This window comes from Myotis nattereri, assembly GCF_964212035.1.
Source record: "Myotis nattereri genome assembly, chromosome: 3".
NCBI lineage: Eukaryota > Metazoa > Chordata > Mammalia > Chiroptera > Vespertilionidae > Myotis > Myotis nattereri.
This window is the reverse complement of record NC_138077.1, coordinates 60688814-60716288: the sequence shown is the minus strand read 5'-3', so window position 1 is coordinate 60716288 and position 27475 is coordinate 60688814. Positions and strand designations below refer to the sequence as shown.

General features: G+C 45.9%; 1 protein-coding gene across 1 annotated transcript in view; it reads left to right on the top strand.

Annotated features, from left to right (window-relative positions):
• The window catches only part of ARHGAP31 (Rho GTPase activating protein 31), a 100616-nt gene that overhangs the window by 39520 nt on the left and 33621 nt on the right, over nucleotides 1–27475 (top strand). The window contains exons 2-3 of the mRNA XM_081086900.1: nucleotides 18295–18397; nucleotides 21551–21695. Of these exons, the coding sequence (XP_080943026.1) occupies nucleotides 18295–18397; nucleotides 21551–21695 (248 nt within the window). The remainder of the gene's footprint in view (nucleotides 1–18294; nucleotides 18398–21550; nucleotides 21696–27475) is intronic.

The following is a 27475-nucleotide window of genomic DNA, read 5'->3' as shown; positions in this document are numbered from 1 at the left end:
GCCAAAATGTGAACCTCAGCCTAAACCTTCTCAAAAGTGAACTCAAAATTGATCATGGACTTAAATGTAAAATGCAAAACTATAAAACTTTTTGGGGGAAAAAATGTACAGAAAATCTTTGGGATCTGGTACTAGGCAACAGGTTCTAAGACTTGATACCAAAGTATGATTCATAAAAGCAAAAAAATGATAAACTGGGCCTCATCAAAATTAAAACCTTTACTCTGCAAAGATCCTAGTTAAGAGGTCAAACGACAACATACAGATTGGGAGAAAATGCCTGCTAATCACATATCTGACAAAGGACTAGCATATAGAATATATAAAGAACTTTTAAACCTTAGCAGTAAAAAAAAAAAATAATTCAAACTCAATTAGGAAATGGGCCGAAGCCATGGGCAGACATTTCACTGAAGAGGACATAGAGTTGGATAAGCACAAGAAAAGATGGTCACCATCATTAGCCACTAGGGAAATGCAAGTTAAAACCACAGTGAGCCAGGCTGGTGTGGCTCTCAGCGGTTGAGCATCGACCTGTGACCCAGAGGGCCACTGCTCCATTCCCAGTCAGGGCACCTGCCCGGGTTATGGGCTCCATCCCCAGTAAGGGGCATGCAGGAAGCAGCCGGTCATTCATTGTCTTTCATCATTGATGTATCTATCTCTCCCTCTCTCCCTTCCTCTCTCTGAAATCAATAAAAAATATATATATATTTTTAAAAATGCATTGAGATGCATGTCATGCAGTCATTTCTGATTTTGCTGAGCCACACATTTATGGCACACATTGAATGTCTGGTCTTCAGAAATTAATAATTTAGCCAGAAAAGAACTTAGTCCATCCCAGGGGCCATCTCTTAAGGAGACTTGTTCTTTTCTCATTTTATCATATAAATTAAGTGCTCTAATGATATCCCTAAAATTGGAGATCCACAAAGGTCTCCAAAGGCATCGCTCATAAATGCCATCTATAAATAATTCCAGTAGCAATTAGTGACTTGAAATAGTAATTAGATAGAGGAATAGCTCTAGTGTCTATGAAAATTGGCACCATTCGACCCCATCGGCAGCAGCTGCCATCTGGGGTGGACACAGGCTGGGCCACTTATCAGCTGTGTGATGTGACAAGGAGCCTCTTTCTTTGAGACTCAGTTTCCCGCTCTGAAAATGAGAATGAGAATGCTTACCTACAGGGTATTGTGAGGATCAGATCCAAACCCACGGATGTGAGCTACCAGCCTCATTCTCAGCACGGGTGTGGATATTGCTTCTGCACGCAAGCCAAGGCTGCATTCTCCAGGAGGAATTTAAGTGACCCTGCTCCTGGAGCACTTTAATTTTGTTAGCCATATAGCCAAGGATATCTGAGACAATCCCACGCGTATTATTCTGCCTTGCTCTTTTCTTAAATATGCTAATGCTTGTCCAAGCACATAGCTCGATTAAAAAGCCCGTCACTCTCACAGTCAGAAATCTGAACGCAAGATGTTCCAGCTACCTCCCGGGGGTCTCCCAGAAGTCCTCTCACTTTCTGACACGAGACTGAGGAGTTCTGGGCACTTCTGGAATGTTGATCTAAACCATACCAGGCCCTGCATAGCACAGTTTGTACCCAACTGGGTCCTCACCACTTTTTCCTTAAGATGGTGATTGTTTTACTTTTTCAAATTCGTTATCACATTCCTCAAAGTAAAGTCCCTCTGTGTCCCCCAGCCTGATGTCCTGTGACTCAGTGTGTGTGTGTGTGTGTGTGTGTGTGTGTGTGTGTAACAGTGTGTACTATCACTGTATGTGCTTTGAAAAAGCAGTTCTATTCGAGGCCAGCAGCTTCAAGGATTTTTCTGTTAATAAGCCCTCATCTTTACCCAGCTCTAGCAGTGCTCTGCTAAAAACAGACTGAGGTCATTCATGTGTAAATGGAAACACACCAAAAAAAAATTAGTACCAAATGTACATCAAGATCAAAAGAAAAATAAATTTCTCAATGGAATACTCAGAGCTCTGCAGAGACCGTTGGTTGCTGATGGTTCACATAAAACGGAAGGTCAGAGCATGATTCAGTAAAGTTCTTAAAAAGGCAGGGCCCAGCCAGAGGCTATGATTTGAGAATCCCACAAGGACAATTTCCCAAAAAGGCAGCTGAATCCTGAATTACACAGAAAATATGCTCCCCCAAAACACTGTATTAAATGCAAAATGTAACAAGGAACATCAAGACCCATAGATCAGGGTCTTCAACAAAAACATTGTCATTTAAAAACAAATACAGAAAATATTGTAATGAAATTAGTAGCCATAAAATATTTGGTCACAAGTTAAACTTCGATGAGACTTCAAAATAAAAAATCTATAGACACCTCGTGATCAATAATTCTGTCGATAAGCATTGTCCAGCAAGTCTACAGAGGCACATGTGGCTCCTCAGGTCTAGACACATTCATTTACTAGGTGTGCCAGTTAATAATGTGGATTTTTTCCCAATAGATGGAGTTACACATATGTCGACATAAATGCGATTTGATATGTATGCTATTTTGTTGTATTGGCAGCAAACTTCAAAACGTCATATGTCAAATTTGCTGAAGGCGTTAACATCATAGATATTTTTACGCTTAAAAATGTCGAATTTCATGCCAAAAAATATTTTTAAATGAAAGGGATCACTATCTGTAATTAGATAGGGGCCATCTCTTAAAGAGACTTGTATTTTCTCATTTTATCATATAAATGAAGTGCTCTAATGATATCCCTAAAATGGGGAGGCAGTTCATGGGCACTTCTGGACATCCACGTGCCTCTGACCCAGTGAGGGTTCTGGCTCCCGGAACATTCACACCTTCTGCTGCCCCAACCCTTTCTTAGCTCCTCATGCTGGAGGGAGCTAAGTCGGGAGAGGTGTCCCATGGATGGGCCTAGGATTGGCCAACAGGGCAAATAGGAGGCAGGGAAGACTCGTGGCTGTGGCTTAGTATGAGGCTTAGAGGGAACACTGTTCTGGAGTGTGGGGCAGCACAGCATGGAAAATGGACTCAGAAATAAAGTTGCCACATTTAGCAAATACAGATACAGGACACTCAACTAAATTCGAATTTCAGGTAAACAACAAATCATGTTTCAATGTATGTTCCATGCAATACTAAGGACATGCTTATGCTAAGAAGTATTTGCTGTTTATCTGAAATTCAAATTTAACTGGGAGCTCTGTATTTTCCCTGGCAACTCTATTCAGAAAAGGAGTTAGGAGCGCATCCTCCATTTCCCAGTCTTCTGTCTGAGACCAGATAGGGAGCAGCATCTCTGGACAGGCCACCGTCTGCCATTCTGCGCATTCACCTACTGTGGCTAAAGCCTGGTTCTGATGCCCTTAAGTAGACCTCAAGTCAGAATCTCCCCTGGCAGGACATGGTGCTGGGTGCTAGGAATAAGGAGAAGAACCCACTCACTCTACAGGCCAAAGTCCAATGGGACAGTACTCACAATAAAAATAGCAATAGCGATGGCCTGTATTATTGGGAGTTTATTGAGACATTATTCCTAGTACTTTGCAGATTATTTTATTTTTTAAAATATATTTTTATTGATTTCAGAGAGGAAGGGAGAGAAACAGAGCAATAGAAACATCAATGATGAGAGAGAATCATTAATCGGCTACCTCCTGCACGCCCCCTATTGGGGATCAAGCCCACCACCTGGGCATGTGCCCTTGATTTGAATCGAACCTGGGACCCTTCCATCGGCAGGCCAACACTCTATCCACTGAGCCAAACTGGCTAGGGCAGATTATTTTATTTACATCTCACAACTACCCTATAAAGTGGATTTTATTATTAACTCCAGTTTCTAATTAAGGAAAGTGAACATTATGAGTAAGGTAACCATATAATTTTTTATGAAAATTGGGAAACATTTTTAAATGAAAGGGATCACTATCTGTAATTATATAGAATAACGGGTGTAAACCGGAACTGACCCGAGACACCAGGACTATGCCATTGACATATAGGAGACATGTCTAGGTCTCACAGTAGGAAGTGACAGTGGGAGGATTTGAATTCAGGCACTGTCCCCTTCACCAGGAACAGAGTAATTTAGATGAATTCCTTTCCAGGAGACTCAGATCCCTCAAGATGGGGCCTCTGATATTTCTTTCCTTTGTGTCCTTGGCACCTAGCACCTAGCACCTAGCACCCAGCACCTGTGCATACAATAGGTGCCAAAAAATATTCTTGATGGACAAATGAATCTGGGAAGCCGCCGAGCACAGTATGAGAAATGGAGAGGACTGGGGCAGGCGCCCTTCAGTTCCTAGATCTGTCTCTTCCCAGGGGCTAAGGGAAGGTCAATGAGAGAGGGTCACAGGGGAGCTGAACAAGTGGTTCCGAACCAGAGTGTTGGGACATGAACTAGGTGAAGTCTGCACTTGAGGTGAAGTCAGGAAGGGCTCTGCCAGCCCTTGCCCACCTCTCTTTTGTGAGCACCCGGTGCCCACTGCCTGTGCTCAGTCTGTCTCAGATCCTCTGGGGTGAGAATGGGTCACATCACCTGGGTCCTGATGAGTCAACCACTGGGTTCTATGGCACCAGGGCGGCCCGGTCCTCTGTGCAGAGCTGGTTGTCCCGCCAAGTCCCCGGACCTCCTCACCCAGCTCAAGTGCACTTTCGTCTGTGTTCCCGCCAGAGTCCCTGGCCCAGGGGTACCCCACTCCACCCTCAGAGCCTCTACTTCTCTCTCGCTTAGGGCATTTAAGCCTGGAACAATCCATTGCAAGCCTACACCCTCTTTAAACAGGAATCTGAGGTCTTTAAAACAATAAACAAACCCCTCCCCCTTGCAGAGGATCAGATACTCACTTTTTTAAGAAGAGAAAGCAAATTTGTAGAGGTGGAGACACACACTCTGGCAGCTGACGCCCTCTCTTCTCTCTCCAGAGGGATCATTAAACCCAACTGTCTCCTGCCTGACAGCTGGAGAGGGAACAAGAAAGGGCTCTTCCTGGCATTTTTGTTCTACCCACAGTTTAACTGCATGTAATTGAACTAACTAGACTGTACGCTGAGGTCACGGGCAGTGTCTTCTAAGAATAAGATACTTCTTTGAAGCCCAAAAATCTGGCACAGGGTTTTACATGTGGAGACCCAATAAACATACTTGATTCACTTTGACTGCTAAGGGTGCACCTAAATTTAAATACCCTACATTACTTCTGACATCAAAGGGTTAGTTAGTCTGGGGCAGAGAGAGGCCTAGCAGGCACTTAAACCGGGATCCTCAAAATTGGGAAGGAAAGGAATCCTAATCAGTTTCAATACCCCTATCCTCTCTCCTCAGCCTCCCTCCAACTCCAGGGCTTCGCCCCTGCGGAGCTGGTGACCTTGGATAAGTCCCCAAACTTCCTGCAGCCTCAGTCTCCTGGCACTGAATCAAGCAGTTTCGATGGGTGATCCTAAGGTCTCTTCCAACTCTGACATTCCAGGATTCCAGGATTCTGGTTGACCAGCCGGTGGAGAGAGGGACTAGATTATGGAGTAGCTGCTAGGGCAGTGATGGTGAACCTATGACACGCGTGTCAGAGGTGACGCGTGAACTCATGTTATTTGGTTGATTTTTCTTTGTTAAATGGCATTTAAATATATAAAATAAATATCAAAAATATAAGTCTTTGTTTTACTATGGTTGCAAATATCAAAAAACTTCTCTATGTGACACGGCACCAGAGTTAAGTTAGGGTTTTTCAAATGCTGACGCGCCGAGCTCAAAAGGTTCGCCATCACTGTGCTAGGGGGTGAGAATGAGGTGGCTGGGAAGGAGAAAATAAATATGCAGTTGGGAAGGAGAAAAGCACTGGAGACGAAGGTGTGCTCTGGTCCTTGCTGAGACAGTGTCATCCTGGAGCGTCCTACATGGGGCCAGTGGACGCCCGCGCATCTGGCTTCGCACATTCGCCCACGTGCGCACCCTGCCTTGTTCCAGGTGCTCTTGCAGGCACAGGACCGTTACTGGACCACAAGGTAAGGCCATGGGCGGTGTCCTCTAAGTTGAGTAAGAGAGGCATAGCTCCACATGGAGTTTACGGAATAGAAAAAAAAGCAGATATTTAAAATCACAGAAACAAAAACCACTCAGTTAAGTATGAATTGTGTACTGGTTGCTCTGAGACTGTATAACCAGTACTCCCTCCTTCTGGGGATCAGGGGTGGCTTCCCAGAGGAAGTGACTGGAGGTGAGTCACACAGCGCCTGGATTTTGTTTCAGAAGGTCTCTCTCTGCCTTTAGTCTCTCCTAACTGTAATTGATCCGGACAGACCTTGGAAAACACTGATTTCTTGACATCATTTCCTTCCTGGAAACTTTTTCAGTGGCCTCCTTGTGTGCAAGCTTGAGTAGGGACTCAGTCTTCATTCGGAGCCTCATCTAGATGGTTGCTCACAGGACGGACTGCTGGCCTCTGGTGTCCAGAGCACCCCAGAGGCATCCCTGACCCCTTCCATGTACCCAGAGGAGAGCTCCTCCTTAAGAGCTGCCCGTTCCTGCCCTACCCTTGGGGCAGATCTGACTGCTGACATTTTCTTTAATTTTATTTTTCAATTGCAGTTGACATTCAATATTATTTTGTATTAGTTTCAGGTGTACAGCATAGTGGTTAGACAGTCATATACTTTACGGTGTCCCCCCAATATTTCCAGTATCCACCTGTCACCATGTGACTGCTGACATGTTCTGTTGCAAACAGCAAATGGAAAAAATAAAATCCAATTCTGAAGCTGTTTAGGAAAGGGTGAGCAGAATAAAAGTTAGAAATCAAAGAGCTCTGTTTGGTACCTAGCTCCTCAGTCTGGAACTCAGTGTGTGTGCGTGGTAAACAAGCATTTTCTTTACTGGTTGTGAACATCCTTTATAGAGTGTTTATGACTTCCTCGTCCTCTAAGGAGGTGCCCAGAAATGTGACAGTCATGCTTGGTGCCATCTCTAGCACTGAGCCTGAGCCTGAGCCCGGAATGTGCCCGCTGAGAAGCACTTCTGAAGATGGCACCGAGAGCAAGGGCGAAAAGTTGTGTGCGAGGTGAGGAGTGAGCTGTTCTGGTGATTGCAGTAGCTGCCTCTGAGCGAATGCTGATTCTTTGTAGGAGACATTTCAGAAACTAGGAAGTAACTCTGAGCTGCAAAACCTCAGGATAAAAGCTTGAACCTTATCATCCCTGCTGTTTTAACAAACCACAGATTGCCACTAAGTTTTGCCTGATTTTATGGAAAGATAATCAATTACCTGTAAAGGTCAAGGTGAAGTCTCTGCAGGAGCCTATCTTTTTGTTGGGGTGTGTCGGGGCGGGGATGGGAGTAGGAGGGAGTGTTAGTCTCCAAAATATGATACATCATATCCCATAACTATGGTCCCTGAGGCCCCAACACTGAAACTCATAAAAATTAAGATATCTTGATTTGCTTCATAAAATGGTGTTCAGAATTCTCAACAGCACAGCAGAGCTTTGTGTCCTGGTTTTGGCGATGTAACCTAGTTGAGGGGGAGAGTGAACATTTTAGTCGGAAGGAGCGTGCAAAGGCTGGAGGGGTGGTCTTCCGGGAACTGTGGGGAATGTGATGGGACTAGAGAGGCAGTGTTCGAGGAGAGTCACAAAGAACCCAGCCTGCTCCGCTATGGACCGTGGTCGTCACTAGAGACACACAGGGTTAGATCTGTGTTTTTGAAAGCTCATTTGGCAGCCGTCAGGGAGACTGGCAGAGGAGACTCCCAGTCCTAAATGTCCCAACAATGCCATTGCTCTGCCACCTCCCCAGCTCCTCATGTTCAATTCCTCCATGCTCAGCTCCTCCCAAATTCTTTTAAGGAGAATTGCTTTCAGAGTTTCTCCGAGGGTAGCCCCAAGAATTTATGGGGCGGAGGGGGGTGGCCACTTTTCTTAAATTGTCGAGAGCCTTTTTTGTTTACCAATGCATGAGACAGGTTTCCAGACAGACCTTCCTGCCTCCATTGCAACGGTTGGGTCCCCTTGCTAAATTCTGTGGATGTAGACACATAGTTGAATGCATGAACCTTAAAGAGGTCTCAGGTGTAACAGAGGAGAGGAGATTTGGTGATTTTTTTTTTCTTTTGCTTGTCTGTATCTTAAAATTGTTCTACTTGTGGTTCTTGTATAATAAGAAATCATTTAAATACAGTTCATGAGCACCCAGTATTTCCAGCTCTGAGCAAGCACATGGGAGAAATGAGTTGCCCCAAAAGGGTTACATCCAGCAGGGAAGTGCCGTTGTTTGGGGCAGGAAAGAGAGGCCTTGTAACAACAGGAAGCGCTGGGAGGCCCGGGCCCCAGACTTCCAAGCAAAGCCGTCTGGAAACAATGGCTGCCTGCGGCTCAGGAATATTGGGCAGGAAATGAAAGGGTGCTGGGAGGGGGTGTGCAGGGAGGAGCTGATAAGCGCTACCTGGCCCTTCTTCACATAGACTTCGTGGGCTGCCCATGGTTGTTTTTTCTACATACTCATCTTTCATCAGCAAAATCAATTTATAAAACACACAGAGAGAAATGAAAAAGAGCCCATGGTGCCATAGGTCTGGAAACCATTAGGAAGCGGAGCCTCCTAGGAAACCAGAAGGTACAATAAGCAAGAGGAGGTGGTTCTCACTCTCAGGGCACAGTCACATCAGTCAGGGGGACCTTCAGATGAACTCGGCACCGCTTAAAGCAAGTCCCTGGAGGACTCCAGCCTCCGTAACAACAAAAATAGCATGGGGTTAGCAGGAGTCCAGCCATACCCAAGGAGATATGTATAAACTTTCTGAGGTGGAAGTCTGTATTTATTCAACACAAATTTCCATTCAGATGGGTGGGGCTAGTTGGGGAGTCATTAACAGCACAAGTGAGAAAAACAAAACTAACAAAATCATGCTACCCCTTTGCTCTAGAGAACCTGTATCTAAACCATCTAAACCAGAACCAGGAGGCGTGAGGACCTGGACGTTGCAGGGAGAAGTCGGGAATGCTCTCCTCGTTTCTAGCCCAGCTCCTCTTCCCCAGTTTCATCCAGGAGGTTCACAGGTCACCGGGTGTTAGATCTGAAGACACATTAGCCACTCAGTGGTTCTCAACCTTCTGGCCCTTTAAATACAGTTCCTCATGTTGTGACCCCCAACCATAAAATTATTTCGTCGCTACTTCATAACTGTAATGTTGCTACTGTTATGGATCATAATGTAAATATCTGATATGCAGGATGGTCTTAGGCGACCCCTGTGAAAGGGTCGTTTGACCGCCAAAGGGGTCGCGACCCACAGGTTGAGAGCCGCTGATCTAGACCCAGCACCTGCTCCTAGGATGCGTGGACTAGTTTTTGCTAAAGGACATGCAGCTGGTTCACGGTGCAAACTAGGACGAGTAATCCCCACACATCAGAGCTGTGAGAAGTAAATGAAATAATGATTGCTAACGTGGGACACCACCTAGCATTTGGTTAGTACATCCCACAACCACCCACTAGGCATGGAAAAAAAAGATGGCCTGGATACCTCAAATGGGGAAAAAACTTACATTGTCCTCATTCTTAAGATGATTGGTGTTAGTGAAGCATGTAACTCAAGAAGCAGGTTTATTTTCCCTGTTGGTCTCTCATTAACCCACTCAGCTCCCGCCCCTTCCCGAGGGCACTCTGAGGCTCATGCGGGCCTCCTCTTTATCCATCAGTGAGATCATGCCATCCAAGGAGCAGGCGGCGAGAAAAAGCCGGGCTGCTAGTCCAGGAATAAAGTCAGGATCTGGCGGTTCGAGCTGGCTGTGGTCTTTCTGTACTTAAACTGAGGACTTAAATGATTCGTTGGCGATGAAAAGGAAAGCGCTTCTCGCAAACGGGGCCTGGGAATATACAGCGGGGTGACTGGGAGATCTTTCAGTCATCCCTGAGCAGCCCCGTGGAGTGAGTGGTGTCTGCCCCACAAATACCCCGAGAGCAAAGTCAGACAGTAGGAAGGATGAGTCTAGAGAAGCCTTTGTACGTGATGCAAAGCCTGGCAGCCTACGTGTTCCACAAGAGGACAAAATCCTTCTGCTGGTTCCTCCGCACCCGGTGAACAGAGGCCACATGGGGGCTCCAGGAGGTTTGTTTTGGAAGTTTGGAGTTTCATCACACCCCACCCTTCTTCTCCACCCAGCACCACCCTTCCTCGTGGCCACAATCACCTCCCTCCCAGAAGCTCCCAGACCAACCCTTCCTAGACTGTTTCCACCAGCTCATTCGTTGGTGGGTGAAGTGTGGTTCCAGATATTTCAGCACCCTCAACCAGCCTCTTCTCTGGGAGTCAGAGAGGCACTACCTATCTTAAGTAAATTCCAGGCAACAGCCAGGACAGAGGGAGCCTCTCACCTCCCTTTCATCCTCGACAAAGCATAAGAGGTCCCCTCCCCTGAGCCCGAAGGGGCACCTTGTTTTCTCCTTTTGCAATGCTGTGTTTGTGGCAAGTCTTTTTGCTCATGTGTCCCCCTCTCCCACCCATCTGTCTCAGAGGACTATTCCATTAAAGGGAAGAAGTCGGGGGTGAGCCCTGATAAAGCAGCGGCAGGTCTAGTCCTAGAGCTGCCTGGGTTAGACATTAGTCTCCCGGCAATGGAGGGCCCCTGAATGTTTTGGAGTAGGAGAGCTTTATCATCAAGGCAGTGTTTTAGAAAGATTTGTCTGGCAGTGAAGATCAAGTCAGAACGCAGCCTTCCTAGGCCATCACTAAACACTCCCCCAATGTACCTGAACAAATGCTTCCCATCCCCCAGACTGGTTCAGTCAGCATGCCTAGAATTCACCACACTATTTCTCGCTGCCTCTCCTGTTTATACTATTCCCTGCTTCATCCCCACCAGAGTGTGGGTGACACTAAGTGCTTTATTATATGCCAGGTGCTTCACCAAGTTCTGGGCGTATAGTCGTATGCGTTACATCTCACTGGATCATTCCATTTCACATTGTAGCATCTCAAGTCACCCCCATGAGCCCCTATCAGAGTTCTGATGGCGTCACCTTGATTTGTCCTGTTTTCCCACTTATCTCACAACCTTGTGAGCCCCTCGAGATGAGGGTCCTGTCTCAGCGCTGTCTCCTGGGTCCCCCTGGTACATTGGGCTCTACAAATGCAGCTTCCTGTTCTGTTCGACATTGAGAAGCCCGGCTGGACCTCCCCCATCATGTGCAATCTTTTTAGCCGAGCTTCTATCACATTCTCAGTGCCTCTCTAGGGCCCTTCACATATTTTGCTTGATATTTTCATACTGGCCCAGTTACTTAATACCACCGAGTTTCACTTTCCTGCTTTATAAAGAAGGGGTAAACACTTCCCTCATAAGGTAATGTGAGGATCACATTAGGTACGAACAGTGGATGAAAGTGTAGCACTCAGGGATCAGCACATAGTAGGTGCACAGCAACTGTCCATTCCCTTCTTGGCTTTTTGAGGACAAAGATCTTATTCACCTTTTTGTCCCTTGGGCTAGATAAGCCCTCAGTGCATCTGCTTTGGTAGAAGGAGAGCCTTTGTCTTGGGAAGGAGTGGGGGCATTGACAGCGGAGACCTAAGGGCTGAGCTGGGATGAGTCAGGGTGTGGACCAGAGCGGGTGGGGGGCCTGGCCACTTCTACAAGAAAGAACTGGTGGACGTGGCATCCGAGACCCTGAAAGTGATGAGGGGAGGGGACTCCAGGACGCAGTCTGCCACCAGGAGCCTCCCCCAGCAACAGCAGAGTTCGTCCTGGGCCACACCAGGCCAGCAGGTTAGGCAAATACTTCTATTTAACAAGGACTAATTACCTCAACAGGGTCATTGGAAAGGACCTCAACAAACATTTAGAAATTGCCTCACTGACTTCAGAAAGCCCTCCAACTTCTCTTTCTCAAAAAAAACCCCAATTTATTTCTTTTAAAAAATTATTTGTACCACATCCTCATTTTTAAAAAAATCAGAAAAGCAAAATTAAAAATATAGCAAAAATAATTTATTTCCTACCACCTAGAGGTTACTACTATTGACATTTCCCTGGGTGTCATTTTTTTTATCATTTAAGATATAGGAAAGGGTGGAGTAAGACAGAGACAGTTACTCCGTACTCTATATTTGTGTATCATTTTCATTTTTAATCTTAAAATTTTTTCTAGTTTTTTAAAATATTTTTTATTGATTTCAGAGAGAAAGGGAGAGGGAGAGAGACAGAAACATCAATGATGAGAGAGAATCATCGATTGGCCACCTCCTGCACGTCCCCTATGGGGGATTGAGCCTGCAACCCAGGCATGTGCCCTGCCCGGGGATTTTAACATGACCTCCTGGTTCAAAGGTCAATGCTCAACCACTGAGCCACACCAGCGGGCTTTTCTAGTTTTATTGCGATATAATTGACATACATCTATGTAAGTTTAAGGTGTACAGAATAATGGTTTGAGTTAACATATATTGTGAAATGATAACCACAATAAGTTTGGTTAGCATCCATCATCTCACATAGATACGATAAAAAGAGAAAGCAAAACAATAATAATAAATCTGTTTTCCTTAAGATGAGAACACAGACTTTACTTTCATATACATCGTACAGCAGTTTGAACTATAGTCATCATACTTTGCATTGTATCCCTCGTACTTATTTATCTTGTAACTGGAAGTTGTACCTTTTGCTCACCTTTCTCCATCTCCCCATCTTCTACCTCCTTCTTTTCTATGAGTTTGGGTTTTTTGTTTGTTTGTTTGTTTGTTTGTTTGTTTTAAATCCCATATACAAGTGAGATCATATGGTATTTGTCTTTCTCTGTCTGACTTATTTCTCTTAGCATAATGCTGTTAAGATCCATCATGTTGTCCCAAATGGCAGAATTCCCTGTTTGGGGGGGACTCAGAGAAATTATTTTAATGCTGTCCTTGTCTGCACTAAACCCTTGAAGAGATTAGGAATTGAGGAAAGTGTCTCATAGTATTTATACTGGTAAATATGAAATGACTTTTAGTTGTACAGGATGAAGCAAATGAGGCAAAGACCTAAAAATGTTTTGTAGTGGCTCAGTCAGTGTGGCTCAGTGGTTGAGTGTCAACCTGTGAACCACGAGGTCACAGTTCAATACCCAGTTAGGGTACATGCCCTGGTTTTGGGCTCAATCCCAAGTTGGGCGTGCAGGAGGCAGCCAATCAATGATTCTCTCTCATCACTGATGTTTCTTTCTCCCTCTCCCTCTCCTTTCCTCTCTGAAATCCATAAAAACATATTTTAAAAAAATGTTTTGTAAATGGTGAAGCATAAATCAAAGGCAGTGTCTTTTCCATCAGAAATCACCTCAACATTTATTTTGTGCTGAGAGGAAAATTTAATGTTTAATATTGCTGATGCAGGAAAAACAAAACAAAACAAAAAAGGGACTTAGAGAACCATCAGTGAAACAATTCAAAGAAATTATAATGTTATATCATAATCAGCAACTGTGTGTACCTCTGTAGGAGGAGACTTCAAGTTCTTTGGGTCCATGATAAATCCCGCAGAACTAACTCTGTGACTCCAACCTCAGCCTCACTCTCATGCCTAATTAACAATGGAAGCTTTCTTTCCAGCTATAACTACTCAGCTATTTTGTATCAAGCTTCTACCCTGCTCAGAATCCTGGCTGTCCCTAATTTGGTTGGACCCCAGGGACAATTGTCAAAAGAATCCTGAGACTTTCACTCAACTCTTCGTAGCTCCTGCAACACCACCCACCAGTAGTACCTTTAGATCTCCCCTCCCCCCCCCACCCCCCCACCCCGCGCCCCCAACCTACCCTAAGTGGGGGTTGCAGGTTGGCAGTATCCCTAATCACCTGGGAGTTTGTTAGAAATGCAAATGATTGACCTTTCTCACTCCATTGGCATTTGCATGTTCACAAGATCCTAGGACGCTGTGTGCACACAAAAGGCTGAAAAACTCTGGTCTAGGGCAGTGGTCGGCAAACTGCCGCTCAGCAAACCGCGGCTCACGAGCCACATGCGGCTCTTTGGCCCCTTGAGTGTGGCTCTTCCACAAAATACCGACTTCTGCGCATGGTCCACGGTTTCAATCGCACTGTACCTGCGCGCCCGCACGTGGTATTTCGCACGTGGTATTTTGTGGAAGAGCCACACTCAAGGGGCCAAAGAGCCGCATGTGGCTCGAGAACCTCGGTTTGCCAACCACAGGCTAGGGGGATGGTCCCTCACCTTTGGTGAGCATCAGAATCACCGGGTGCTGGGCCTGATCTGGGGCCACACTCAGAACCACCCTCTGGGCTTCAGGCAGTGGTTCTCAACCTTGGCTGTACATTAGAATCACCTGGGAATCCCGGATGAGGCCCAGAAATCAGGATTTTAAAAAGGTTCCCAGGTGATTCTAATGTGCAGCCAAGGTTGAGAACCACTGAGCTAGACGATTAACAGAGATGCAACAGATCCTTTCCCATTTACTGAGTAAGGGAGGATTCCTACACCTTCCAACTCAGCCTGAGACAAGAATCCAGGAAAGCTGGCACTCCTCGGGGCCTGCTGCCATGGCCTCTCCCCTTTGGGTTGTTTTAATACTGCCTCCTGTTTAAACAGAGCTGGGGACGAGAGGTTCTAGGGCCTCTGTACCAAAGCCAGAGTAAATGTATGGCAGAGGCTCTTTCCGGGAATGTGTTCTGCCCACCTTTAAAGCAAACAGAGCCTGGGGCGCTGCAGCCCAGAGCTGTGGGGATGGGAGGTCGCTAGCTGAGAGCAGGACTGGGCAGGTTGGGGACCCCGCACCAGCCCTTTCACGGAGTGCTCTTTATAAAGGCCCTTGGAGTCTGTGGCTTTCTGTTCGAGTCCTCCTTGGGAATGCTCAGAGCTCTCGAGTCCACTGGTGCCCTGCAGGGCACAGCAGCCAGGCACCCAGGGCGGACGCACACGAAGGAGCACACGAGGCCAAGCCAGCCCCAGGACTGCTCGCTCCCTCACAGCCCGCACACTGTGCACTCTGCTGCCTCTCTGTGATGAAGAGTCACCTAAATGCACAGGCAGGAAACCTCAGGCGACCAAAATTACCTTCACACAGAGACATTTTACCGAAGGAGGACACAGAAGCCATTCTGAATAGTAGAGATGAGTGTTGACCGGCAAGAGTTTGGTCAGCTCTAACCCGGTTTCCCACTGGATGGGAGGAGGCAAACTGTTTAGAGTTTGTGAGGCCCAGATTGTGTCTCACAAACTATAAATTTACACCACAGATAAGCTTCAAGGAGAAACAGTAACTGCCATAGAGGGCTTGTTATGTGCCAGGGTCCACGCTAAATGTGTACAGGTATTACTTTAATCCTGGCTATGCGGTTAACATCAGTTACCCTCACTTTACAGATGTGGAAACGGGAACAGAATCCTTACATGTTTTGTCCAAGGATACAAACCTGTGCTCCTGACCGTAGGCCACATGTGGGAGGTTCCAGAACAGCAGCTTGGTGCGGTGGGAAAAGAGTCGACCATTATTGTGCACAACAGGGATTTAAAACAAAACAAAACAGTCCTGGCCAGTGTGCTCAGTGGTTAGAGTGCAGGCCTTTGCACCAAAGGGTCGCAGGTTCGATTCCTAGTGAAGGGCATGTACCTGGGTTACAAGTTGATCCCTGGCCCTGGATCAGGGCAGTGAGGGAGGCAACCAACTCGATGTGTCTCTCTCATATTGATGTTTCTCTTCCTTCCTCTCACTCTCCCTCCCTCCCACTCTCTCTCTAAAAAAAAATGGAAAAAGTATCTTCCAGTGAGGATTCAAAAGAAAACAAAAAAAGCCAAAAACTTTTTTAAGCATCGGAACTTTGTATGTTTGCTTGCTTGCTTATTTCTTTATTGGCATGAGGGCAGGAGACAAAAATCTAACTAAGCACCCTGCTTTATAGAACAGATATTTCGGGTGAAGCCAGGCAGAGGCTGTGCACCCCTGCCTACTCCCACAGCCCCTCCCCCACCGCACCCGCTCCCACCGTGTGTTCACCCCCAGGGAGCGGCTCCACCTCTGTGGTCTCTGGCCTCAATATTTCCAATTCCAAGTCCGCTCCTTGCCTTCTTCCCCCCTGGGGGAACTAAGAAACTTCTTCCCAGTTCCTGTCCTGGAGGGCAGGGCAAAACGTGTCATGAGTTCTAGAAGGGAACGGTTCTGCGGTGCCTGGGCTTTGAGAGATGAGCTGAATACTTGAAGTATGACGAATTTTACTGAGCACCTCCAATTATAGTTAGTCGCTGAAGGAAATGGGGGAGTCGTTTAAGAAGTATCGTGATAGCCCTGGCCGGTTTGGCTTAGTGGATGGAGCGTCGGCCTGTGGACTCAGGGGTCCCAGGTTCGGTTCTGGTTGGGGGCATGTGCCTTGGTTGCGGGCGCATCCCCAGTGGGGAGTGTGCAGGAGGCAGCTGATCGATGTTTCTCTCTCATCGATGTTTCTAGCTCTCTGTCCCTTTCCCTTCCTCTCTGTAAAAAAAAAAAAAAAAGTATCGTGATAGCGAGTCCAGGAAGAAGGTTAAGTTGGAACATCTGGTGTCTACCCGTGTACAGGTCCAGTCCAGCTTGTGCATTAAGCATTAATAGTTGTCTAAGCTAAGGCATGAATGGGTTGGGTATGTTTTAGGAGAGTGAGCACAGGGCTATCCCAAGCAATAGTTCATGGAGTTCCCACACTGCCTCTGTGCCTCAAAACGTTAGTGCCTGAGGCTTGGGTAGTTCCATGCCCAGCCACCATCCACAGCACAGGGAGGGACCGCAGGTGGCTCTGCCCAAGGACCAGAGTGGCCAGGGACTTGCCATTCTCTCCATGCCATCCAGAAGGCTAATGGCTGCTATTCTGGGTCACGGAGCTGGCTGGGCCAAACGGGGGCAGCCCCAGGGAGAGAACAGCATAGCCAGACTCTTTTACACAAGCACTGGATGTCTGGAGTGGCAGGAATTCGGGACATGTTGGTCTCCTGCAATCAGTGACTAGATTGAATGCAGAATGGACCACATTTGGTGGTGGTGGTGGTGGTGGTGTTGGGGGGGGGGGGTGGTTCTCACCTCAAAAAAACACTTGGACCTTAAATCACCTTTAACATTCTGGCAAACATTCTTCCAGTCTTTTTTTCCTTTGCATTTTTTATTTTTTTTTTAAATATATTTTATTGATTTTTTACAGAGAGGAAGGGAGAGAGATAGAGAGTTAGAAACATCGATGAGAGAGAAACATCGATCAGCTGCCTCCTGCACATTTCCCACTGGGGATGTGCCTGCAACCAAGGTACATGCCCTTGACCGGAATCAAACCTGGGACCCTTCAGTCCGCAGGCTGATGCTCTATCCACTGAGCCAAACCGGTTTCGGCTGCATTTTTAATTTTTTTTTTACATAGTTGAATTCACAGTGTGGACTTGATTTTGTGTTTTGTTTTTCCTTTACCTACCTGTATCATAAGCATTTTTTCATGTCCTAATTACTTTCCATAAGCAGCAAGTAATCTTGAGTGAGGTAAGTAAGCTACCTGCACCTTGGTTTCTTCATGTGTAGAATAAGCGATGTTTTTTTACCGCCCAACAGTCACCAGGAAGGCTTTTTAAAACACAGATTGCGCCCTAGCCAGTTTGGCTCAGTGAATAGAGCCTCAGCCCTTGAACTGAAGGGTCCTGGGTTCGATTCTGGTCAAGGGCACGTACTTCGGTTGCAGATCTCCAGCCCTGGTCGGGGCATGTGTGGGAGGCAACCAATCGATGTGTCTCTCTCACATGAATGCTTTCTCTCTGTCTCTCTGTCTCTCCCCCTTCCTTCCGCTCTAAGAATTAATGGGAAAATATCCTCAGGTGAGAATTAACAAAACAAACAAACAACAACAACAAAAAACACAGTTTGCTGGGCCCCCCTCCAGAATTTCTGATTCGGTGGGTCTGGAGTGGGGCCTGGCCATTTGTATTCCCAGGAAGTTCCCAGGAGATGCTGATGCTGCTGGTCAGGAAACCACCTTGGAGAAGCCATGAAATGAGGAGACTGAGCTGTGGGAATTCCAAGGTTTCAAAATTTAAGTGTTTGCCTAGTTTTCAATTTAAAAAAAAAATACAACTCTTAAAATACATGACTTTCCTGAACTTTCAAAAAAAAAACGAACCCATTTTTTAAAAAAATGTAAAGGAACATCATCTACCATTTACAAGTAATTGCTTCCACTTGTAGCTCACATGCGTTCCATTCCTATTTCTCTTAGAAGTTACCTGGATTTTTCAAAGGATATCTTTGAAGAATAGTCAGACTTATATCTAATACTTTATTCTTTTTCTTTGCCTTTACATAGTTCCATATGTATTGAAGAGCTGTGCAGAATTTATAGAGACTCATGGCATTGTGGATGGAATTTATCGGCTTTCGGGAGTCACCTCAAACATACAACGGCTACGGTAAGCTGAAATAATAGCTCCCAACAGAATTCTCTCATAATTCTTTCTCTGTCCATATCTCTGTCCGAAGGTGTTGGGATATTAAAAACCTGAAGGGACTTAGGGAAGGGTGGAGGGGCAGAAGATCAAGTGCTGCTGTTTTCAGATGCCTGTTCCTAATCTAATCAGGAAGTGCTCTAGTCTGATGTCATTCTTTCCAACAAAAGCTCCTGAGGGCTTTAAATCTGTTTCTTTGTTTTATACTAGATTTGCCCTCCTTTGGTGGATTCGACTGAACGCAAGTGATTTTAATTACGAGTTAGGGAACTATGATTTATAATAATTCACTTGCTTACCCAAAGCTCAGTTAGATCCCATTATATAGTGTTCAGAACTTGGAGATGGATGTGAGTTTTTCTGTTGGCACACACCCAACCTTTGATATTTCATCTGCTTGGGAATTCAGAAGTCTGCATGAAGGTGCATTTCTCTAACTGAGGCTGGTATTTTAAAAATTTCTGATGTATAAATGATTTTTAATTCTATGGATTTATCCCAAACAATTCTAAAATTTATTCTTGAATTTTTGGGAAGCAATTTCTATCACATTGAAGTCAGAGTACAGTAACCTTCACACTAGACACAGATATGTGTGCATATATTTTAAATGTGTTGTGTATTAAATAAAGGGAATATACACACTATATAGATAGAATCCAGGGTGGGGTAAAAGTTATTCATATGGAAAATAATGCAATAATCTATATATATAAAAGCCTAAGCAACTGATCGTTCGACTGGTAGCTATGATGCGCACTGACCACCAGGGGGCAGATGCTCAGACTGGTAGGTTAGCTTGCTGCTGGGGTCCAACAGATTGTGGCTGAGTGAGATGGGCTAGACACACTCTGGATGAATCCATGCATCGGGCCAATTTTGGCCTGATCCCCGCAGGCCAGGCCAAGGGACCCCACTGGTGCACTATCAGGGCAGGAAGGGGCTGCAGGAGGGCTCCAGGGTGTGTCCAGCTCGTCTCGCCCAGTCCCTATTGGAGCCAATCGGGGCCAGCTGCCTGGGGAGGGACCCCACCAGTGCACGAATCCGGCTTCTCCACCTCCCCCTGCTCCTGAGGGGCAATTGGGGCAGCAGCCAGTGCTGGCACCCACTGATGGCATGAGCGATTGGGGCCAGCGCCAGCAGCAGGTGCAAGTGGGGCCGGCACCGTCAGTGGGTGCGAGCAGTGGCTGCTGCCCTGGTTGCCCCTCAGTAGCAGGGGGAGGTAGAGAAGCCTTCAGGAGTGATGGGGACCGGCGCCAGGCGTTGGCAGCTAATGCAAGTGGCAGCTCCGGTGCTGGGTGCAGGTGCAGATGTTGGGTGGGACCTCAGCACATGGGAGCAAATAACATTCAGTAACCACCAGAGGCTCGCCCCAATAACAGTGACCAGCGCCCCACCTTGGTTTGGTGCTCCTGCTCACCTGCTTCACTATCCTGCTGCAGCCGACGCCCACCACGACCATGTTCCATGCTCTGCTACTTGCTGCTGACACCCACCATGTTCCATGTACGCCCCCTGGTGGTCTGTGCACATCATAGCAACTGGTTGTTCTGCTGTTCTGCCATTCGATGGTTCTGCCTTTTGGTCTATTTGCATATTAGCCTTTTATTATATAGGATATAGATATTTATTATATGTTTTTAGTTACAAATGTAGACTTTTAAAACAATATAAACATTCTTGTTCCAAGATTAATACATAAAATTTAATAGATTGTACAGGTAATTCATTTTTTTGTCTTCTTCTTACTATTTGGTTTTCTGCCCCTCCTTCTCAAATCTCAATTATAATAAAATTATACTAAAGGAATAAAACATCCTTTTTACTCCTAGAGAAGTGATGGCTGTTAAAAAAACAAACAACTGGTTTATTGCAACTATAGAGTTTAACGGATCTATGTTGGTACATAATTTCACTAGTTAACTAGTGTGACATTTTTTAGTTTCAACAACAACAAATACTTTTGAATGGTTTACTCTTTGCTCTAAAATATACTACACAGTAGTTGCTATCATGGAGGATACTTGGGTGATGGCCAATTCTTTTTCACTTAAGGACTGACCTTAGCCTCCACAAGGGAAATTTTTGGCTGACTAAATGAATAAGCTTTAGATTGTTCTTGTCTGCCCTCTTAGAAAAACACATGCCTATGAATTTATGAGGCCATTGGATTTCCTTTCAAGGTCTTACTCAGTTTCTTTTGGGTTCATCAGGAATTTCCCTATCCCTGTTGACTGGAGAAGCAGAGTACAGGAGGATGGGCAAGCTGTTTTGAAATGCTGGCCTTGGGAGTGATTGAAATAATTGACCATGGGATTTTGTCTGAAATTTTACCCCTGGGAGACCCGTTGAGTGTGTCACTGCTTGGTTGACCAAGGGAATGCTCTCAGGAAGCCTAACTTCTCTTCTGTAGTAAAGTTCAAACTTGTCACTGTTTAAAACCGATTTTTAATTGTAAGTATACATTAGTTAGGTCAGAATATTTCCTAATATTCTGACCTAACTAATGTAACCTCATTAGGAAATGTTTTTTAATTAGATATGAGGCCTAGAATCTGGGGAGGTTGTTTAAGAAGATATTTATAAGCTCTTCTATCCTGTGGGGACCACTACCAGGCAGCCTAGAAGGTTCCATCCAGCATCAAAGAGATCATTGATTAAAGTTCTCAAACCTTGGGTTTGAGTCTTCCAATAAAACAAGTTTGTTGACATGAATATGTGAGTGATAACAATCTCACTCACCCTAGTTTTGGACTCTCCTCCATGAAAGAGGACTTCATTTAGAACAATATTTTGGAAAAGCTGAAATCTCAACAGGCTTTTTTTGGCAAATTGTTTTCATATTTCCCCGAAACTGAGACTGTGAGCATAATGCCATGAGAAATCCATTTGTAAGTGGGCATTTTGTCTTTCTAATTACAGTTGCTTTGGAGGAAAGATCCAGATCTGAAGTGGAAGTCTTCTCGTAGCTCTCTTGTGCCTGAAATAGAATGTCTTTTTGTATCAGGGTCAAAAATATAGTCAGATCAGCATTTTAGGGTCTTTTTACCCCTAAGCAGCTGCTGACATGGAACACATGTTCCCGGGATTGTTATGTCTCTGTCTGTGTTGTTTCAGGCAAGAGTTTGGCTCAGATCAGTGTCCAGATCTGACCAGGGAAGTGTACCTCCAGGACATCCACTGTGTGGGCTCACTCTGTAAGCTCTACTTTAGGGAGCTGCCCAACCCCCTCCTGACGTATGAGCTCTATGAGAAATTCACGGTAAGTGTTTGGATTTCCATTATGGTTACTGGGTGGGATGCATGAATGGGCCAAGGAGGATTTCAACACTAAAATAACAATAATAATACTCACCAGATGGATGACATTATCTTAGCGTGGTGATGGACATAGCATGGTACACTGAGGGAAGTAGGGTAGTGGGACTGTTTGCTACATTTTTTTCTTTCTTACATTTTCAGAATCGGGCGGGGGGGGCAGGCTAGAGGAGGTTAATGGGGGGAAAGGGGACATATGTAATACTTTCAGCACTAAAGAATTATTTTTAAAAATCAATAAGTATGTCCTCTGGTGAGGATTACTTTTTTAAAAAATTTTCAGAATCATGTTCGTTTGTTTTAAGAGCTGGGTTAAATGATCTCCAGGTTTATTTAACCAAGTGTGTCTCATTGCTTAGGGCGGAAGCTAAGAACCAGAGAAGTAAAATGATTGGCCCAAGGTCACACAGCAGGACACGACCCTAAAACTAGATGCTATACGCACTGCTGGTTCATTTTTATCAGGCTATTCCTCCTGTGTTTCTTTGGAGGGCTGGGGAAAGAGGTAGGCGAATAGAAAAGGGAGAGAGAGCATAGGTCAAGAGGGAGGTCAGAAAGCTGGGAAGAGAAAAGAATCTGAGGAGAGCAGCCAAGAGGAGTGCTGGACAGACAGGTGTGTTGAGTTGGTGAAGGATGGATGGGTAAGAGCAGAACACCTAACTAGCAGCTATGTCAGCCGTGGGCAAACTATGGCCCGCGAGCCGGATCCGGCCCGTTTGAAATGAATAAAACTAAAAAAAAAAAAAAGACTGTACCCTTTTATGTAATGATGTTTACTTTGAATTTATATTAGTTCACACAAACACTCCATCCATGCTTTTGTTCCGGCCCTCCGGTCCAGTTTAAGAACCCATTGTGGCCCTCGAGTCAAAAAGTTTGCCCACCCCTGAATGTGGTCACCAAATAGGGCACCCGTAGTAAAAGTAGAAAGAAGAATGAATGCTTAAAGGATGCCTATAGAGATAGCATTAAAAAGGGGCTTGAATATTTGCTGCAGGGGTGGAGGTGGAGAGTTGGGTTTAACCAAGGTGGAGCCAGCAAAAGAGGGGTGAGGGAGATGAGAGTGTATGCAAGGGAGTGATTGAAATAATTGACCATAGAATTTTGTCTGAATAAGAACGGAAATGAGAGCATAAAGCAGGTGTATAACAGTGAAAAAGTAGATCAACGAATTATCCATCCCAGTGAGGTCAAAAAGACTGTTGGAGTGGGGTGTTCATAGGGGATGTTTGAAATAAAGGTTATGGAAGAGTTGTGATTATTGAAAGGAATCTCTCTTGTGTCTCTAGATGAATTTATTTTGAGCACATAAAAGGTTCTTCCATTTGAAATGATATAGAAATAAGTAAATACTTTTTTAAAATTGGGTTTGGGACATTCATATATAAGAATCTATAATGATAGAGGGAAAAACTAACAATGGTAATTGGAAAAACTCGATATACAATTGTATATTAAGATGATTAAAAAGAAAGATGTTCAAAAGATTAACAACCATTTATTTCAATCATGGGATTATAGTTTTTCCTACTTCTTTAAAAATCATATCCACTAAAAATATATTATATAAATATATATTTTGTTAATCCTCACCTAAGGATATTTTTTCCATTAAGTTTTAGAGAAAGTGGAAAAGTGGGGAAGGAGGGGAGAGCCTCTGGAAGAAGCACAGCACTTTTGACACCAAAAATTTTCATTTTGCTAAATTATTTGCCAATTTGAATCAACGAAAAATATATCTTATTGTCGTTGTAATTAGTATGTAAGACTTTATTGTTTTCTACATAGTTTTAATCCTCTTATCAGCATAATAGTATCATCCTTGAATATGATAGAATATTATCATGTTAAAGAACTAAATGAATCTAACTTATTTTAACTAAATTTCATTCTATGATAGTTGAGGGTAGATAAGAATTCTGGTCTAGAAATTTCAGAAATAAAGTTTCTTCTTAGCTCTTGTTTGTCAGCTCAGAACAAAACCCATATTTATCTCTCCCTGCTTCTGTTCCCTGACATTGCTGATCATTCTGTTCTCCCACAGCAACAGGAAAATGCCTAAGTAATATTACTGTCAACAGATTTTAAGGAAATCTAATGTTATATTTAAACAGTTTATTGACTCTAAAAAATAATATAAGAATCTTTTGCCCTAGCTGGTTTGCAGTGGTTCTCAACCTTCTGGCCCTTTAAATACAGTTCCTCATGTTGTGACCCAACCATAAAATTATTTTCGTTGCTACTTCATAACTGTAATGTTGCTACTGTTATGAATTGTAATGTAAATATCTGATATGCAGGATGGTCTTAGGCGACCCCTGTGAAAGGGTTGTTCAATCGCCAAAGGGGTCGCGACCCACAGGTTGAGAACCACTGGCTTAGTGGATCGAGTGTCAGCCTGTGGACTGAAAAATCTTGGGTTCAATTCCAGCCAAGGGCACATGCCCAAGTTGCAGGTTCAATCCCCAGTAGAGGGCATGCAGGAGGCAGCCGATCAATGACTCTCATCATTGACATTTCTATCTCTCTCTTCCTCTCCCTTCCTCTCTGAAATTAATAAAAATATATCTAAAAATAATAATGAGAAGAAGAATCTTTTGCTGTGACAACTGACTTCTACATAGGTAGAACCTATGGAAGTTAATTATGCTGAAGAATTTATCATGTAATAGAGTGCTTTGATCACAGTAATGAATTACAATATAAGCAAACCTTCTTCAGAGATATGGAAATAGCTCTATGACATTGTCACACATTCTAATAATGATACTAGAGGCCCGGTGCAGGAAATTTGTGCACTTCGGGGGGGGGGGGGGTGTTCCTCAGCCTGGCCTGCACCCTCTCACAGTCTCGGAGCCCTCAGGGAATGTCTGACTGATGGCTTAGGCCTGCATCAGTCGGACAACCTTAGTACTGCTGCAGAGGCAAGAGAGGCTCCTGCCACCGCCGCAGTCCTCGCCAGCCATGAGCCCGGCTTCTGGATGAGCAGCAGTACCCCTGAGGGAGCACACTGACCACCAGGGGGCAGCTCCTGCGTTGAGCGTCTGCCCCCTGGTGGTCAGTGCGCATCATAGCAACGGGTCATTCCACTGTTCAGTCGATTTGCATATTAGCCTTTTATTATATAGGACTAGAGGCCCGGTGCACAAAAATTTGTGCACTCAGGGGGGAAGGGGGGTCCCTCAGCCCGGCCTGTGCCCTCTCGCAGTCTGGGACCCCTCAGGAGATAACGACCTGCTGGCTTAGGCCTGCTCCCGGGTGGCAGATGGCAGGCCCAATCCCTAGGTGCAGCCCCTGGTCGGGCTCAGAGCAGGGCCGATTGGGGAGTTGGGGCGCCTTCCCCTGTAATGCACAGAGCAGGGCAGATTGGGAGGTTGAGATGCCACCCTCAGTCACGCTCAGGGTAGGGCCGATGGGGGGTTGGGGCACCGCCCCCTGTCACACTCAAGGCAGGGTCGAAGGGGAGGTTGCGGCGCCACCCCATCACGCACAGAGCAGGGCCCATCAGGGGGGTTGGGGCTCTGTACCTTGTCATGCACAGAGCAGGGCTAATCAGGGGGTTGGGGCGCTGCCCCCTGTCACGCACAGAGCAGAGCCCATCAGGGGGGTTGGAGCTCCATACCCTATCATGCACAGAGCAGGGTCAATCAGGGGGTTGGGGAGCTTCCCCCAGTCATGCACAGAGCAGGGCCAATCAGGGGGTTGAGGAGCTCCCCCCTGTCACTCACAGAGTAGGGCCGATAGGGGAGTTGGGGCACCGCCCCCTGTCACACTCAGGGCAGGGTGGATCAGGGGGTTGGGGCGCCCCCACTGTCACACTCAGGCCAGGGCCGATGGGGAGGTTATGGCTCTACCCCATCACTCACAGAGCAGGGCCCGTGGGGGTGGGGGGTTGGGGCGCCGCCCTCTATCACCCACAGAGCAGGGCCGATCAGGTGGTAGGGGCGCCGCCACTCTCACACTCAAGGCAGGGCCGATGGGGAGGTTATGGCTCTACCCCGTCACACACAGAGCAGGGCCCGTGGGGGGGGGGGGGGGGGTTGGGCGCCGCATCCTGTCACACACAGAGCCGCAGGGTGACCAGGGGATTGGGGAGCTCCCCCCTATCAGGCACAGAGCAGGGCTGATCAGGGGGTTGGGGCGCCTTCCCCTGTCACGAACAGAGCAGGGTGGATAGGGAGGTTGTGTCCCCACCCCCTGTCACACACAGAGCCGCAGGGTGATCAGGGGGTTTGGGCGCTGCCCCCTGTCACGCTGATCCTGGTGCTGGGAGACCTCTTGGCTCTGCTGATCCCGGTGCTGGGAGGCCTCGCGGCTCCACTGATCCCGGTGCTGGGAGGCATATTACCCTTTTACTATATAAGATAGAGGCCTGTTGCATGGGTGAGGCTGGCTGGTTTTCCCTGAAGGGTGTCCTGGATCAGGGTGGGGGTCCCCACTGGGGTGCCTGGCCAGCCTGGGTGAGGGGCTGAGGGCTGTTTTCAGGCCGACTGAAGCTCCCAACTGCTCCTTTTTTTCTTTCTTTTTTATTCTGGGCCAGCTTTAGCTCTGGCTCCATCTCTGAAGCCTCTGCTGCTGAAAGAAGGTATCTGGTTTGTTTTGGTTCTATAATCGAAACAATGTATAACTCCAGCTCTGAGATCCCGGACTCGCTGAAAGCAGGTTTCTGGGGTTTTGTTTAGCTTCTATATTTGTTACAATGTTTCTTAAACTGCAAGCTCAGAGGCCGGCAAGTCAGGCGGGGAACGTTGGTTTCCTCCGTCACTGAAGCAAGCAAGCCTCATGTTAGTTTCAAGCTGCCTGGCTGCCGGCCGCCATCTTGGCTGGCAGTTAATTTGCATATCTTGCTGATTAGCCAATGGGAAGGGTAGCGGTCGTATGCCAATTACCATATTTCTCTTTTATTAGATAGGATATTTAAACCCACTTGCACAGCTAAAGTAGAATGATACTTCAATGGGATAACAGAATTAGAAAAATATTAATGGAAAAATAAGAATGATAATAGCTTTCATTTATTGAGTGCTTACTTGATAAACTTGTTACAAATATTATTTCATTTAATCCTCACAAATAACTCCATGAAGTAGATTTTATTGTCTCTTTTATGATTAGTTTATGAGAACCTTTTGCCTGGGGTTGCATAGTTAGTAAATAGAAAGATTTAACATTCTGTCTCAGAACTACCACATTATTTTAAAATAGAATTAAAAGCTCTTAAATATGCTCAGGTATTAAGCAACTTAATCTATATAATAAAAGCCTAAGCAACCATTACGGCGGAATGACCAGAATGACCAGTCACTATGATGCGCACTGACCACCAGGGGCAGATGCTCAACGCAGGACCTGCTCCCTGATGGTCAGTGTGCTCCCACAGGGGGAGTGGCCACTCAGCCAGAAGCTGGGCTCAAGGCTGGAGAGCACAGCAGCGGTGGCAGGACCCTCTCCCGCCTCCGTGGCAGTGCTAAGGAGCAGCAAGCCAAGCAGTAAGGAGCCTGCCACTAAGAAGCAGCAAGCTGAGTGGTAAGGAGCAAGGGATCCCGGATTGTGAGAGGGATGTCCGAGTGTTGGCTTATAATGATACCAGACAGGCAGACATCCCCCAAGGGGTCCCGGACTGTGAGAGAGCACAGGCTGGGCTGAGGAACACGCCCCTCCCCACACACACACAGTGCACAAATTTCTTGCACCGCGCCTCTAGTATAAGATAAAGAAAGCATG